Here is a 14040-nt window from a genome sequence, read left to right on the forward strand (position 1 = left end):
TGTAACAACTGGACCAATGAGGTAGTCTGGATGCCAGCCCAAACTCCGCCCACAACATTTTTTTGGTCGGGAAGTTCGGTTTGGACTCGATCCATTGAGGAGTAATTATGATCAGGCAAAAAATGTTCGCGCCAATCAAATTGCCAGGGCGGGCTTTATATGATGATGGAATGGTGATCTGCAGGGACGTAATCATCACGTTATCAAAGAGCGCTTAAGTTAACTGGTTTCCCTCAAAGATGACTGCAGCTGGAGAATTGAGATGTATAGATTCCACTGTCGCGTCTGTTGTAAAATAAATCAACAGCGCATTAATTTTAATAGACAAACAGAAAACTGCAATCAAGGCATTTTGTCGATTGGAAAGATATTTTTGCCGTCCTTCCTACATGATTCGGCAAAAGTGTAAAATATCAGCTGGCTCTGACGGTCGTTAAGAAGATGGGACGTAATGAAAAGCCTGTGGTCGTTGTGGTTTCTCCTTTAGTCGCACTCGGAGGACCAAGTAAAAGAAGCATCACTCGTTATTTTACTTCTAAAATAAGTAAGTTCTGTAGTTGACAACTGTATGCAAAGTAGTTGACTCACTCCGTTGCTCTGATTGGTTGTAGGTCTACCGACTATCCAATTGAGTGCAGAGTTTTTTTTTTCCTGGTTCGGTTAAGACACGCCTTATAATCAAAGCCCTACGGAGCAGATTCAGACTCATATTCCGACAAGAATTATTAATATGGTATTATGGGTAAGTGGTCGACCTTGGTCCTGGAGATGCCCCAATAGCACACATTCTGGATGTCTCTAAGGCCCTGTTTACACCTGGTATAAAGATGCGTTTTGGTCCATCGGATCACAAGTAGACGAGGGAGACACATTCCTGTTTACACCTGGTGTTGTAATCCGTCTCTTTTGTCCACTTTCAACCACTTCTGTCCTGATTTCTTCAAGGGGAGAGTCTATTGGTGGGTAAATGTACATGTATGCTTTTTAGATCTTTCAATCTAATGGACGGAATAAGCTTATGTAATTTACTTAATTGTAAATATGCTTTTTGTGGCTGTTTGAACACATTGAACCTCATGAGTGTTTACAGTACGAAAGCAATCCGGTCGAATGGGTTTTCGTCTACCTCTGGAAGTGGTCGAAAGTGGACAAGCTTAAAAGGTTTAGACCCCGTTTACTCCTGTATTTAGTGTCGTCCACTTGTGATCCGATCGACCAAAACGCATCTTAATACCAGCTGTAAACAGTTCACTAAACACTTATATCAAGTCTTAGAGCCATATATATACTGTATATATATATATATATATATGGGATATAATTTGCAGCAATTTGTACCACAGTAACAATATGAAGAAAACAGAAGAGAGCGATACATTTTCATTGATAAAGTTTCACTTCTGTTACCGATATGTATTTAAAGGATTAGTTCACTTTTGAAAAAACTTTTGCTGATAATTTACTCACCCCCATGTCATCCAAGATGTTCATGTCTTTCTTTCTTCAGTCGAAAAGAAATTTAGGTTTTTGATGAAAACATTCCAGGATTTTTCTCCATATAATGGACTTCAATGGGAACCGGATGGTTCAAGGTCCAAAAGACAGTTAATAACTGTTTCAGATGCAGCTTCAAATGTCTTTAAACGATATCAGACGATGAATAAGGGTCTTATCATGCGAAACGATCGGTTATTTCAAAACTTATTCCAAAAATGTAACTTTTCTCAGGACAAATGCTAGCCTTGTAATATATTGTGAGGCGCGTTTGCAACGTCACGTAATACGTAATTACGTTCAAAAGGTCACGGGCGACGTAGCCGGAAATACAGAATCAAAATCGTCCGACATCGTTGTTTTACCTTTTAATTCCTTTTTTGTAAACGGCGTTTGAGTTAGTTTTCACGTTCAACCTATGCGTTCAACTTGTAAACACTCTGACTCTGTACTTCTGGCTACGTCGCCCGTGACCTTTTGAGCGTAATTACGTATTACGTATTACTGCTTCTAGTGTTTTTCTAGTATCTCCTAGTTTCCTTAGTATTCCCTAGTTTCACGGTTCCTGGACTCTCTGCCTGTATCTGGTCCTCCCATTTGCCTTATCCCTGAATTGTTTGATTGCTGATCTGGACTGCTTACCTGGTTTTGACCCCTGCCTGTTTCCTTGTACCTGTCTCTGGATTCTCCTCTTTAATAAAGCCTGCGTTTGGATCACCTCTGTTCATGTTCCATGTGCAGTTTCATGACAGAATACTGAGCCACTACTGATCCAGCGGCTGAGAGGAACACGGACCTTGCAATGGATCCCACAGCACAGATCGTATGCCTCCGCCAAGGAGAACGTCCTCTAAAGGTTTTTGTGATGGATTTTTTGAAGCTCTCTCATCAGTCCTACTTGGATGATTTTTGTTTAATGATATTCTTTCGGGGAGGACTGTCTGAACCGCTCGGCTCTGATATACCGTTTCCGAGTCCAAGCTGGACTCTTTCCCAATATATTGATCTGGCCCTTTCCATGAGCGGTTCGCTTTTTACTGTGGATTTTTTGGAACTTTTGCTTCACAGAGGACCCGACGATTCGGCATTTTACAAGGAGTCAAGTGAGTCAACGGCCGAGTCAAGTGAGTCAACGGCCGAGTCAAGTGAGTCAACGGCCGAGTCAAGTGAGTCAACGGCCGAGTCAAGTGAGTCAACGGCCGAGTCAAGTGAGTCAACGGCCGAGTCAAGTGAGTCAACGGCCGAGTCAAGTGAGTCAAGTGTGTCCAGGTCCAAATCAAGTGAGTCAAGTGTGTCCAGGTCCAAATCAAGTGAGTCAAGTGTGTCCAGGTCCAAATCAAGTGAGTCAAGTGTGTCCTGGTCCAAATCAAGTGAGTCAAGTGTGTCCAGGTCCAAATCGAGTCAAGTGAGTGAATCTCCTCTTCAAGTGAGCGCTGCATCTCCTCTTCAAGTGAGCGCTGAATCTCCTCTTCAAGTGAGCGCTGAATCTCCTCTTCAAGTGAGCGCTGAATCTCCTCTTCAAGTGAGCGCTGCATCTCCTCTTCAAGTGAGCGCTGCATCTCCTCTTCAAGTGAGCGCTGCATCTCCTCTTCAAGTGAGCGCTGCATCTCCTCTTCAAGTGAGCGCTGCATCTCCTCTTCAAGTGAGCGCTGCATCTCCAGTTCAAGTGAGTGAGTTGTCCAGCCCAGCGAGTGTGTCTAGCCCTGTGACGCGCCGCCGCAGGAGGAGGAGAAGGAGGACTCGTTTGGTTCGCCAGGCCCCGCTAAGCGTGCCCAGACTCCTCGCTCTGCCGGCCCCGCCTCTGCGCCTCGCTCTGCCGGCCCCGCCTCTGCGCCTCGCCCTGCCGGCCCCGCCTCTGCGCCTCGCCCTGCCGGCCCCGCCTCTGCGCCTCGCCCTGCCGGTCCCGCCTCTGCGCCTCGCCCTGCCGGCCCCGCCTCTGCGCCTCGCCCTGCCGGCCCCGCCTCTGCGCCTCGCCCTGCCGGCCCCGCCTCTGCGCATCACCTTGACTGCGCCCTTCAAGCTCCGGGAGACCTTTCCTGAACCCGTTTACCACCCAGAGGTTCCTCCCGTGAATTTCCCCAAGTATTTTTTGGGGGGGGCACTAGGTACTCTGCGGGGGCCTTGGAGGCGACACTGACATGGACCGCACCTGAGTCTGCTCCGCCCTCGTCTCTGCCTGAGCCTGCTCCGCCCTGGCCGCCATCAAGTCCTGCTCCGCCCTGGCCGCCTTCACGTCCTGCTCCGCCCTGGCCGCCATCACGCCCTGCTCCGCCCTGGCCGCCATCACGCCCTGCTCCAACCTGGTCACCCACGCTCCACGGCCCAGGCCCGCCTTGCCTGTGTCCGGGTCCCGTTCCCCTGCACGGGCCTGGCCCTCCGTCCCTCCCCCGGGATCACCTTCACTCTGCCCCCCGCCTGGATTGTTCTAGGAGCGTCTGGAAGCCGCTCCTTAGAGGGGGGGTTATGTGATGATCTGCGGCTGGAGTGCCCGCTTGAGCCTCTGGGGGGCACTCCTTCCTAGTTTATTGTTTCTTTTATGTTTTACCCTGGACTGATTATGGTTTATTTCATGCACCTGTGTTTTATCATCTTGTTTAGTTCACCTGTCTTAAGCCTGAGTTTCCCCTTTGTTCGGTGCTCAGTATTGTGTTTGTGTCTAGTGTCTGACTGCTTCTAGTGTTTTTCTAGTATCTCCTAGTTTCCTTAGTATTCCCTAGTTTCACGGTTCCTGGACTCTCTGCCTGTATCTGGTCCTCCCATTTGCCTTATTCCTGAATTGTTTGATTGCTGATCTGGACTGCTTACCTGGTTTTGACCCCTGCCTGTTTCCTTGTACCTGTCTCTGGATTCTCCTCTTTAATAAAGCCTGCGTTTGGATCACCTCTGTTCATGTTCCATGTGCAGTTTCATGACACTTGGATGACATGGGGGTGAGTAAATTATCAGCAAAAGTTTTTTCAAAAGTGAACTAATCCTTTAAGCAGGTATACAGACAGATACAGTATATGCAAGAGAGTGTTTTACCTGTTTAACCTCAGCCTGTAGGTGGCGCAGCTGCACAACCTGCTCCAGGTGTTTCTGTGTGTGTTCAGCACTCAAGTCCAGCTCATGTTGTTTCTCATGAAGAAACTCCAACAACTCCTGAACTTGAGTGGCCAGATCCACCTCCTTCTCACCGGTCAACTCAATACCTGCATATTAAACACAAATACACACTTCTGTTTATACTCCTGCTGAATCTACAGTATCTATATCATCTGAGAGAACATGTTCACAGCTCAACACCACTGGGTGGCAGTATGACAGTTAGTTCAAATCCAGTGACAGAAGGGCAGTTTAAGGAAAGGATCATTTACAGTCAGCAAAATAAAGCCCATGTGTGAAGTGATGGTGAGTATAACTACACTGTACTGAAAGTCACTAAAATGAAATGAGTACATTTAACTTAATATTTTTTTTATATATATATTAACTAAAAAACTGCAATGTATTAAGCAGAACTTAAACCGAATAAGTTATGAATAATCTATTTGTTATTTTAGCTGAAGGAACAAATATCAATTAAACAATTTAGCATCATTATACAAAAAAAGTCAGAATCAAGTGTATCAGGGAATTAATTCAACATTATTAAATGAGTTAAATATGCATAACTGCCGGGGAAATAATGTAAACAAAAAAATAATAATTATTTTTTCAGATTTTGGGGTGAAATATTACGGAGGCGTATTGCATTCACTTGAAGAAAAAAAAATCTACTCTGTTTTTCTGAATTAACGAGTTAATTTTTCATGAGAAAAAAAATTGCTGTTTTTCTGAATTAATGAGTTAATTCTTCATGAGAAAAAAAGTTTTTGCTCTTTTTTTCTGAATTAACGAGTTAATTTTTCATTGAAATTTTTTTTTTTGCTCTGTTTTTCTGAATTAATGAGTTAATTTTTCATGAGAAAAAAAAATATTTTGCTCTGTTTTTCTGAATTAATGAGTTCATTTTTCATGGATTTTTTTTTTGCTCTGTTTTTCTGAATTAACGAGTTAATTTTTCATTGATTTTTTTTTTTGCTCTGTTTTTCTGAATTAATGAGTTAATTCAGAAAAAACAGAGCAAAAACTTTTTTTCTCACGAAAAATTAACTCATTAATTCAGAAAAACAGAGCAAAAAAAATTTTTCTCATGAAAAATTAACTCATTAATTCAGAAAAACAGAGCAAAAATTTTTTTTTCTCATGAAAAATTAACTCATTAATTCAGAAAAACAGAGTTGATTTTTTTTCTTCAAGTGAATGCAATACGCCTCGGTAAAATATAAACCATAATAGGTTAATTAGTGTTTTTAGCTAGTTCACTGAAATAATAATCCAAATAAATCAATTTGGTCAGTTAATTAACTATTAATTAGAGCGAAAATATACAATTTGGAAGTTTATTTAACTAAACCAAAGTAATAACTAAATAAAAAAGTACAGTGATATGTTTATAAACCATCTAATAAAGCTTCATTTAGTCATTTTCTATGTTGTCCCAGCAAAATCACACACACACACACACACCCCTCCATTGGAACATGCAGGCATGTGTGAGAGCTGGTCACAGTAATGTCTGGAACAGACGGTGTCCAAACCTCGAACAGAAGAGTGTCCTCAGCCAAGACCCATATGTGAGAGAGAGGGGGGTGAGAGTTGGGTCAGCAGTTTGAGGAGAGGAAGTCTGTTTCCAGTGTTAAAAATATCTTTGCGACACAGAGCTGGACATTGGGACGATACGAAGATAAAAGCAGAGAGGAAGAGTAATGTGTGTTGAAGACACGGACAGTTAAAGAGATGGGTCACTGACATAAGAGTTGAGTGTTTAGGCTTGATTGCTTTTACTCAATTATTTATATTGAAACGAAAGCTTAACTGAGCGTCATGTGACTGTGGACTGGAGATCACAGCACAGAGGAGTCTGAATCCCATTGGTCCATATTGCTGTGTCTCTGAAGACCGCCATATATTATTGACACGCTGTCACCTGACACTCTTTCTGCATCTCGGCATCTATTTCTCAACCAAATCCAACCAGATTTCATGAGAATTTGTGAGAACTGAATGGGTATTGCGCGAGTTTGCATTCATTTGCAGATCTGACATGTACAAAAGCGTACGATTTGCAGGTAAAACGTTACCATGAAGGTAAACTAATCACCAGCATGAGTAGAAACATACAAATTAGATTGTATGAATTGTATACAATAATAGTTTCGCAGCCACTTCACAAAAAAACTTTGCCATGACTGATCAAGAGATCTCTCTAATCCTCTCACAATGACGTGTTCACATAGTGCGCACACACTCACACACAGACACAGATACAGGACACTTTGAGACAGTCTCTTTAAAAATAACTATGACTAATGACGAAGAGTTTTGTGTTGTTGACATGTCTAGAAGACGCTGTTCTCAGCACTGTGAATCCGTTTTGAAGCCTAATGCTACGTTCACACCGGACGCGAATCGTGCGTCAAATTCGCGCCTGACGCGTCTAGTTTGACGCTTGACCACTTTGTGTTAATTTGCGTGTCAAGAGCGAAACTGGCGCGCGTAAAAACAAAAGTTTGAAGCGAAATTTACGCGCGTGACGCGCGTCAGAATCGAAATCCGTTGCCGGCCATTGTTTTTATGTCGACCGAGCATTCAAGAGAGTTACCGCTCTGTATTTACTCTGGAGAGCAGAACAGCGGCGTGGGGATCATCGTCGCCGTATATTTGTGTCCACCGGACCCTTCAGAGCCGAACCATTTGGCGAGTTTCACCATTTGCTCGCTCCAGGAGCTGCGCTGGATGACGGCCGCTGTCAGCGGTACTTCCGCCTGTCCCGCGCCCAGTTTGATGACATGTTGTCCCGCATCGGAGCGAGGATCACCCTCGCCCTCATCCATCTAATCTAGCTGTCATTTATTTTTTGTTTTGATGATAAATAGAGCCAGCCTTCAAAAGTTATTAACCTGTCCTGTGATTTTTTTCTCTCTCTCACGTCCAGACACGAATTTATGCACATATGTTGATTGTCTTTACAACATAATACTATTTCATATAATCTAGCTATGGAATGAATAACATTCAATACAAAATGAACATGTCTCGTATATAGAAATAATGTTTTAAGTGATAAAACATGCTTTGTTGTGCATAATCCCACCATGCATTTAGTCATATTAACAAAATAATTTATTTAAGCATCCAGACACTTCACCACGTGAGCAAGCAGCTAGGCTCCTGATTGGTTAACGCGGCGCGAATTCACGCCAAAGTTCAGATTTTTCAACTCGGGCGGCAGACGCGAATTCGCGTCAAACGCGTGAATGCACAAATGGCACTAACTGAATCATTCGCGCGTAACGCGTTTAACGCGCCAGACGCTCAATTCGTGCCATTCGCGCGAACTGACGCGCGAATGAGGCGTATTCGCGTCTTCCGCGCCTCGCTCCACGCCTCATTCGCGCCGCAGGAATTTTTCACGCGCGTAAAGCGTCTTTGCATTGACTTAACATTGAAATCATTCGCGCCTGACGCCAGTGTTGTAGTACTCGAGACTCGGACTCGTCTCGGACTCGGTCTCGAGACCATATTTTAATGGTCTTGGTCTTGTCATGGACTCGTGTCCATTTGGACTCGGAATTGACTCGTACTCGAACATTTTTTTTTTAGGACTCGGACTTATTCCCGAGTCCACTCGAGTTCAATTAAAAATATTTTTCATGATTATTAATGTATGTTAATAAAATATTTCTTTAAATTGATTGACACGCCCAGTGATTGGTGATTTTCTAGTGCGCAACTGCGCATGACAAATTGTAATAAAATTACTTTTAACACCACCTACTATGTGGCCTTTTTACCCTAAACTGATCATATTTTTTAAACTCTAAGTAAATTCAGTAAAAAAAAAAAAAGGATTTCTCTAAGTAAATAAAAGTAAATTAGGTAATCAACCCTCACTGGTCTCGGTCTCGACTCGGACTCGACCGTCTCTGGTCTCGGACTCGACTCGGACTCGACTCTCTATGGACTCGGTCTTGACTCGGACTCGACTCTCTCTGGTCTCGGTGTCGACTCGGACTCGAGTGAGGTGGTCTCGACTACAACACTGCCTGACGCGCTATTCGCGTCCGGTGTGAACGTAGCATTAGGCCGGATTCACATATAGCGCCTAAAAACGCGTAGAAAACGCTGGCCGCGCTGCATTCTCCTTTTTCCAAAGCGCTAGGGTGGTTGCGCTTTGGTTGGTTCTTGTCACATTACCTATTGTGCGCTTATGGTGCGCTTGCGGCATTCTGAAAAGTTGAGATTTTTTTATCTCGATGCGGCGCGGACGTGCTTGGAAAAAACGAGCGTGTCGCACCGCTTCCATTATGAGCGGGCATACTGCGCGGCTACATTTGAAATAACGAACTTGAGCGTGCAAAAGACGCGATATGTGAACAGGCCCTAAGGAAACCTCGGGAGATGAAATCCAGATTTTGTAATGGATGTTTGGTTTGCAGCATGCGCTGTAAGCGGTCGACCAATCACAATAGACTGGGCAGTCTGACCAATCAGAGCAGAGTAGGTTTAGAGAGACTGAATCTTCAAACTAACCGTTTTCAGACTCTTTGAGAAATATGGTGAAAAATGTTCATTTTTTTACTTACTGGATGCATGGAAACCTTCTGTAAGAGAAAAAATTGGTACCTTTAAAATTGCGTAATAGGGGCATTGGTAACACTTTAGAATACGGTTCCTTCGTTAATGAATAACTACACAAGAACTAATGAGTAACACAATATTAACAATCTAGTAACTATTATTAACTAACAAGAAACTCTGATTAACGAACTAGTAAGTAATAGCGCACAGACGAAATCGGTAGTTCACTATTAAGTAATCAATAACTACTATTTTTTTTAATACTTCCCAGAGAACTACTGAAAAGGTTTATTAACAATCTAGTAACTACTATTAACTAAAAGAAACTCTTATTAACGAATTAGTAAGTAATAGCTCACAGATGAAAGTGTTACTAGATACTTCTGTGGGAGTTGCTAATTATTTGGATCCGTATTATAAAGTGAAGATCATTGGAACTAACTAGTAATTACTCAAGTGTTACTACATGATCTAGTCATGATTTCTGCAACCGTTTGAGAGTTTTGGTGAACTTTAGTATACTTTTAGAAAATGTCTTTAGTAACACTTGAGTAATTACTAGTTAGTTCCAATGATCTTCACTTTATAATACGAATCCAAATAATTAGTAATTCCCACAGAAGTATCTAGTAACACTTTCATCTGTGAGCTATTACTTACTAATTAGTTGGATCCGTATTATAAAGTGAAGATCATTGGAACTAACTAGTAATTACTCAAGTGTTACTACATGATCTAGTCATGATTTGTGCAAACGTTTGAGATTTTTGGTGAACTTTTCATACTTTTTGAAAATGTCTTTAGTAACACTTGAGTAATTACTAGTTAGTTCCAATGATATTCACTTTATAATACGAATCCAAATAATTAGCATTTCCCACAGAAGTATCTAGTAACACTTTCATCTGTGAGCTATTACTTACTAATTCGTTAATAAGAGTTTCTTTTAGTTAATAGTAGTTACTAGATTGTTAATACAGTTTTTCAGTAGTTCTCTGGGAAGTATTAAAAAAATAGTAGTTACTGATTACTTAATAGTGAACTACCACTTTTCGGTTCCCTTTAAAATTGCATAATAGGGGCACTTTAAGAATTTTTGTACAATTGCATTTAGGACATTTTGGCGTTTTTTTTTTTTTTTAAACTTTGTCCATAGGAGGATTTTTGCAGCCCCTGGTAATTTTGTGTGTGCAATATGCATCAGGTAGCAAATAAACAGACTGTGGGCGAGAAACTGGAGGTACCAAGAGTACAACAGCTTGTGACCACCAGCGGTTTAATCTCTGTCAGTTTTTCATCTTCCTCTCTCTCTCTCATCTCTCACCTGAGGCTTGGACCTCCATGATGTACTGGTGCAGGTCTTGACCCTGCTGCATAACCTCATAGGTCATGTTGTTCATGGCCAGCTTTCTCTCTGCGTGCCGCTGGAGTCTCTGTTCGGCCAGACTGGGTTCTTCTGCGCTGAAGTCGTTTACCTGTCGAACCAGGTCCTCATTCCACGCGTCTAACTCTGCTGTTACCTGCAGGACAGGAAGGATAGTTCAACATCTCTGCACCTGGCCTGATGACATTCTCATAGCAGTTATACATCAATCACTTCAGTCATGAGATCTGAAGAATAGTTTATCGAAGATTTTTAAAATCTCTATTGAGAAAAGTATTGAAACACTATCTAGCATGTGTTCACCTCAATGGTGTACTGCTCAAAGATGCGCAGTTGCAGGAAGATGTCAAGTTTGATCTTCCTCTCGTGGAAAAGTTCCTCCATGTGGCCCTGGGCCTCCTCGAGCTGCTGTAGGACGCCCTCGATGTGAGCGATCGAGCTCGTGTGAGGCATCTTATTACTGCTCATCGCTGAGTCTCTGAGAAACACAGAACTAATGTGTTAAAGGGATAGTTCACTTTGAAATTAATTTTTGATATGTTTTAGCTTACCTCAAGGGCATCCAAGATGTAGGTGTCTTTGTTTCCACAGTATTTTCAATTTTGACATTTTTCAGTCAAACCGTTGTTGTCTATCAGTCATACACTGGAGGCAAAGGGGGTCCACCAAAAAGCATGCACAGAGAAGTCCAAATTAAACATGATTTAATGACTCGTAAATGTAAGTACACATTGAGTGGTTTGTGTGAGAAAACGAACAGTATTTATATCGTTTTTACCTCGTGTAATCCAAGTGATCTGAATCAGTTGTTCAATGTCCAACTGAACCGAACTGAATCAGTTCAATGTTACGCCGGAAGTGATCGCTTGCGTGTGTACGTCACTCAATATTTACACGGAGATTTCAGAAGTTTTACCTTTTAGTAAACATATTTAGATATACCGAAATCGTCTTCCATTGCGGGTTCCCGTACCGCATCTAAATATGTTTCGTGAAAGGTAAAACTTCCGAAATCTCTGTATAAACAAAGAGTGAGGTAGGCGTGCAAGCGATCACTTCCAGACCGAAGCGCCCGTGCCGTCAGATCATTTTGTTGTGGCTATGATTACAAGAGGTAAAACGATATAAATACTGTTCGTTTTCTCACACAAACCGCTCGTTTCGTGTCTTAGGCCATCAACGTGTACTTACATGTACGAGTCATTAAATCATGTTTGATTTTGACTTCTCTGTGCATGCTCTTTGAGGTGAACCGATTGAGGACCCCCTTCACCTTCAGTGTATGACTGACAGACAACAACGGTTTGACCAAAAAATGTCAAAATTGAAACTACTGTGGAAACAAAGACACCTACATCTTGGATGCCCTTGAGGTAAGCTAAAACATATCAAAAATTAATTTCAAAGTGAACTATCCCTTTAAAGGCCATTGCACACTGATTACGAAATTTTCGGATGCGTATTTTCGTGTTCGTCAGCCTAAAAATTCGTCACGCATAGAAACCTTGCACACCGAGTCCGTTGCGTATTTATTAAACCTTTGCGGGAAAAAACGCAAAAATACCAAATGGATTCGTCAAGCAGTGAGGATGATTTTTGCCCTCTCTCTTATTGAAAAGAGAAGAAAGAGAAAATATTACGTCCATCCAATCCTGAAATTGCGCCGAGAGGAAGGAGAGTTCCTTATCAAGGAGTTGCGAATTTATCCTGAGCGATTCAAAATTTACCTCAGAATGTCAGTGGGACAGTTCGATGCTTTGCTAGCGATTCTGGAGCCACATATTAAAAACAAGACCACCAATTTCCGTGAACCAATCGATTCTGAACGGAGACTGGCAGTGTGTCTGGTATGGACCAGTGGAAGCGCTGGGCAGACAGATCAGCTAGGCTGTTATATTGTGCATATATTGTGCCCAAATAATACATTAGTTATCGAATAGGCTGCTCGATCACACCTTATTCGATCCTAAATTTCAATCTGATTGAAAGGGGAGGTTTATTCATTTCATAATCCAATATAGAGAAGAGAACATAAATCGAATTGAAAACCGAAACTGAAAGCACGGCGCATATGTTCAATGATTTGAGGACGAGCTCCCCCCGGCCCTGAATTGTCAAAAGACCTCTCAAAATGCTGGCTCTGGATGCGAAAAATGCAGAAAATCGAACCCGATCCGATTCATTTTATGACGGACGAAAGTTTCGGAGGCGGTGTGCAAGCGTGACTGACATAACGTGAGGTCGAATTCTTTTTTTAACGTGCGAAAATTTCGGATGCGAATTTCGGACTCAGTGTGCAATGGCCTTAAGAGTGTGAGTAAGGGTTAGTCTAGAACCATTTGCTTATATTAAAGGAATATTCTGGGTAAAGTTTAAAAACAACATATCTGTGGCATTATTTTAACTCCAGTTTGTAAAAAAAAAATTGGAAACACGTTTACACTAGTACACTTCCAATTGATGTTTGACACACACACTTATTTTTTTTAAATCTCTGGAATTTTCTGTGGGCCTTAATAGAACTTTACACAGATGGCTTTGGTAAGTATTCACACCAGTATTAAGCCAACACATGTCATGTTTTAGTGTTATGGGTGTACATTCAAAACAGTGTTATAGCTGCATATACAGTATTTTAAACTCTTATTCAGTGCTGCATACTTGCAAAGTAAGAACAAAAGCAGTTCCGGTAATGTTTGTGCCAGGACATTATCCTTTAAGTTTATGTACATTTCATTCAACCCTACAACACAACACAATGCAATGCATAATTCAAAACAGGGGCCCTCACTCATCCCCAGTGTTGTAGTACTCGAGACTCGGACTCGTCTCGGACTCGGTCTCGAGACCATATTTTAATGGTCTTGGTCTTGTCATGGACTCGTGTCCATTTGGACTCGGAATTGACTCGTACTCGAACATTTTTTTTTTTTAGGACTCGGACTTATTCCCGAGTCCACTCGAGTTCAATTAAAAATATTTTTCATGATTATTAATGTATGTTAATAAAATATTTCTTTAAATTGATTGAAACGCCCAGTGATTGGTGATTTTCTAGTGCGCAACTGTGCATGACAAATTGTAATAAAATTACTTTTAACACCACCTACTATGTGGCCTTTTTACCCTAAACTGATCATATTTTTTAAACTCTAAGTAAATTCAGTAAAAAAAAAAAAAAAAAAAGGATTTCTCTAAATAAATAAAAGTAAATTAGGTAATCAACCCTCACTGGTCTCGGTCTCGACTCGGACTCGACTCTCTATGGACTCGGTCTTGACTCGGACTCGACTCTCTCTGGTCTCGGTGTCAACTCGGACTCGAGTGAGGTGGTCTCGACTACAACACTGCTCGTCCCGCTCGCCACAGTAAACATGATGAACGCAAAAGCCGAATCCCGGACATTTTGGGCGATCTCGAAACACATTTTCGGGCAGACTCATCACGGAGACTCGCTAGTAGCCTAGACTTGTTGTTTAACTACTGCGTGTGAATTT

General features: G+C 41.9%; 1 protein-coding gene across 5 annotated transcripts in view; it reads right to left on the reverse strand.

The window, feature by feature from the left end:
• The window catches only part of kalrna (kalirin RhoGEF kinase a), a 362661-nt gene that overhangs the window by 151520 nt on the left and 197101 nt on the right, over nucleotides 1-14040 (reverse strand). For all 5 annotated transcript variants that reach the window (XM_089133002.1, XM_089132999.1, XM_089133001.1 and 2 more), the window contains exons 13-15: nucleotides 10847-11021; nucleotides 10484-10679; nucleotides 4519-4685 (exon numbers count right to left, since the gene is read on the reverse strand). In XM_089133002.1, coding sequence (XP_088989128.1) covers nucleotides 4519-4685; nucleotides 10484-10679; nucleotides 10847-11021 — 538 coding nt within the window. The remainder of the gene's footprint in view (nucleotides 1-4518; nucleotides 4686-10483; nucleotides 10680-10846; nucleotides 11022-14040) is intronic.

Source organism: Pimephales promelas, chromosome 7, assembly GCF_988280905.1.
Source record: "Pimephales promelas chromosome 7, fPimPro1.hap1.1, whole genome shotgun sequence".
NCBI lineage: Eukaryota > Metazoa > Chordata > Actinopteri > Cypriniformes > Leuciscidae > Pimephales > Pimephales promelas.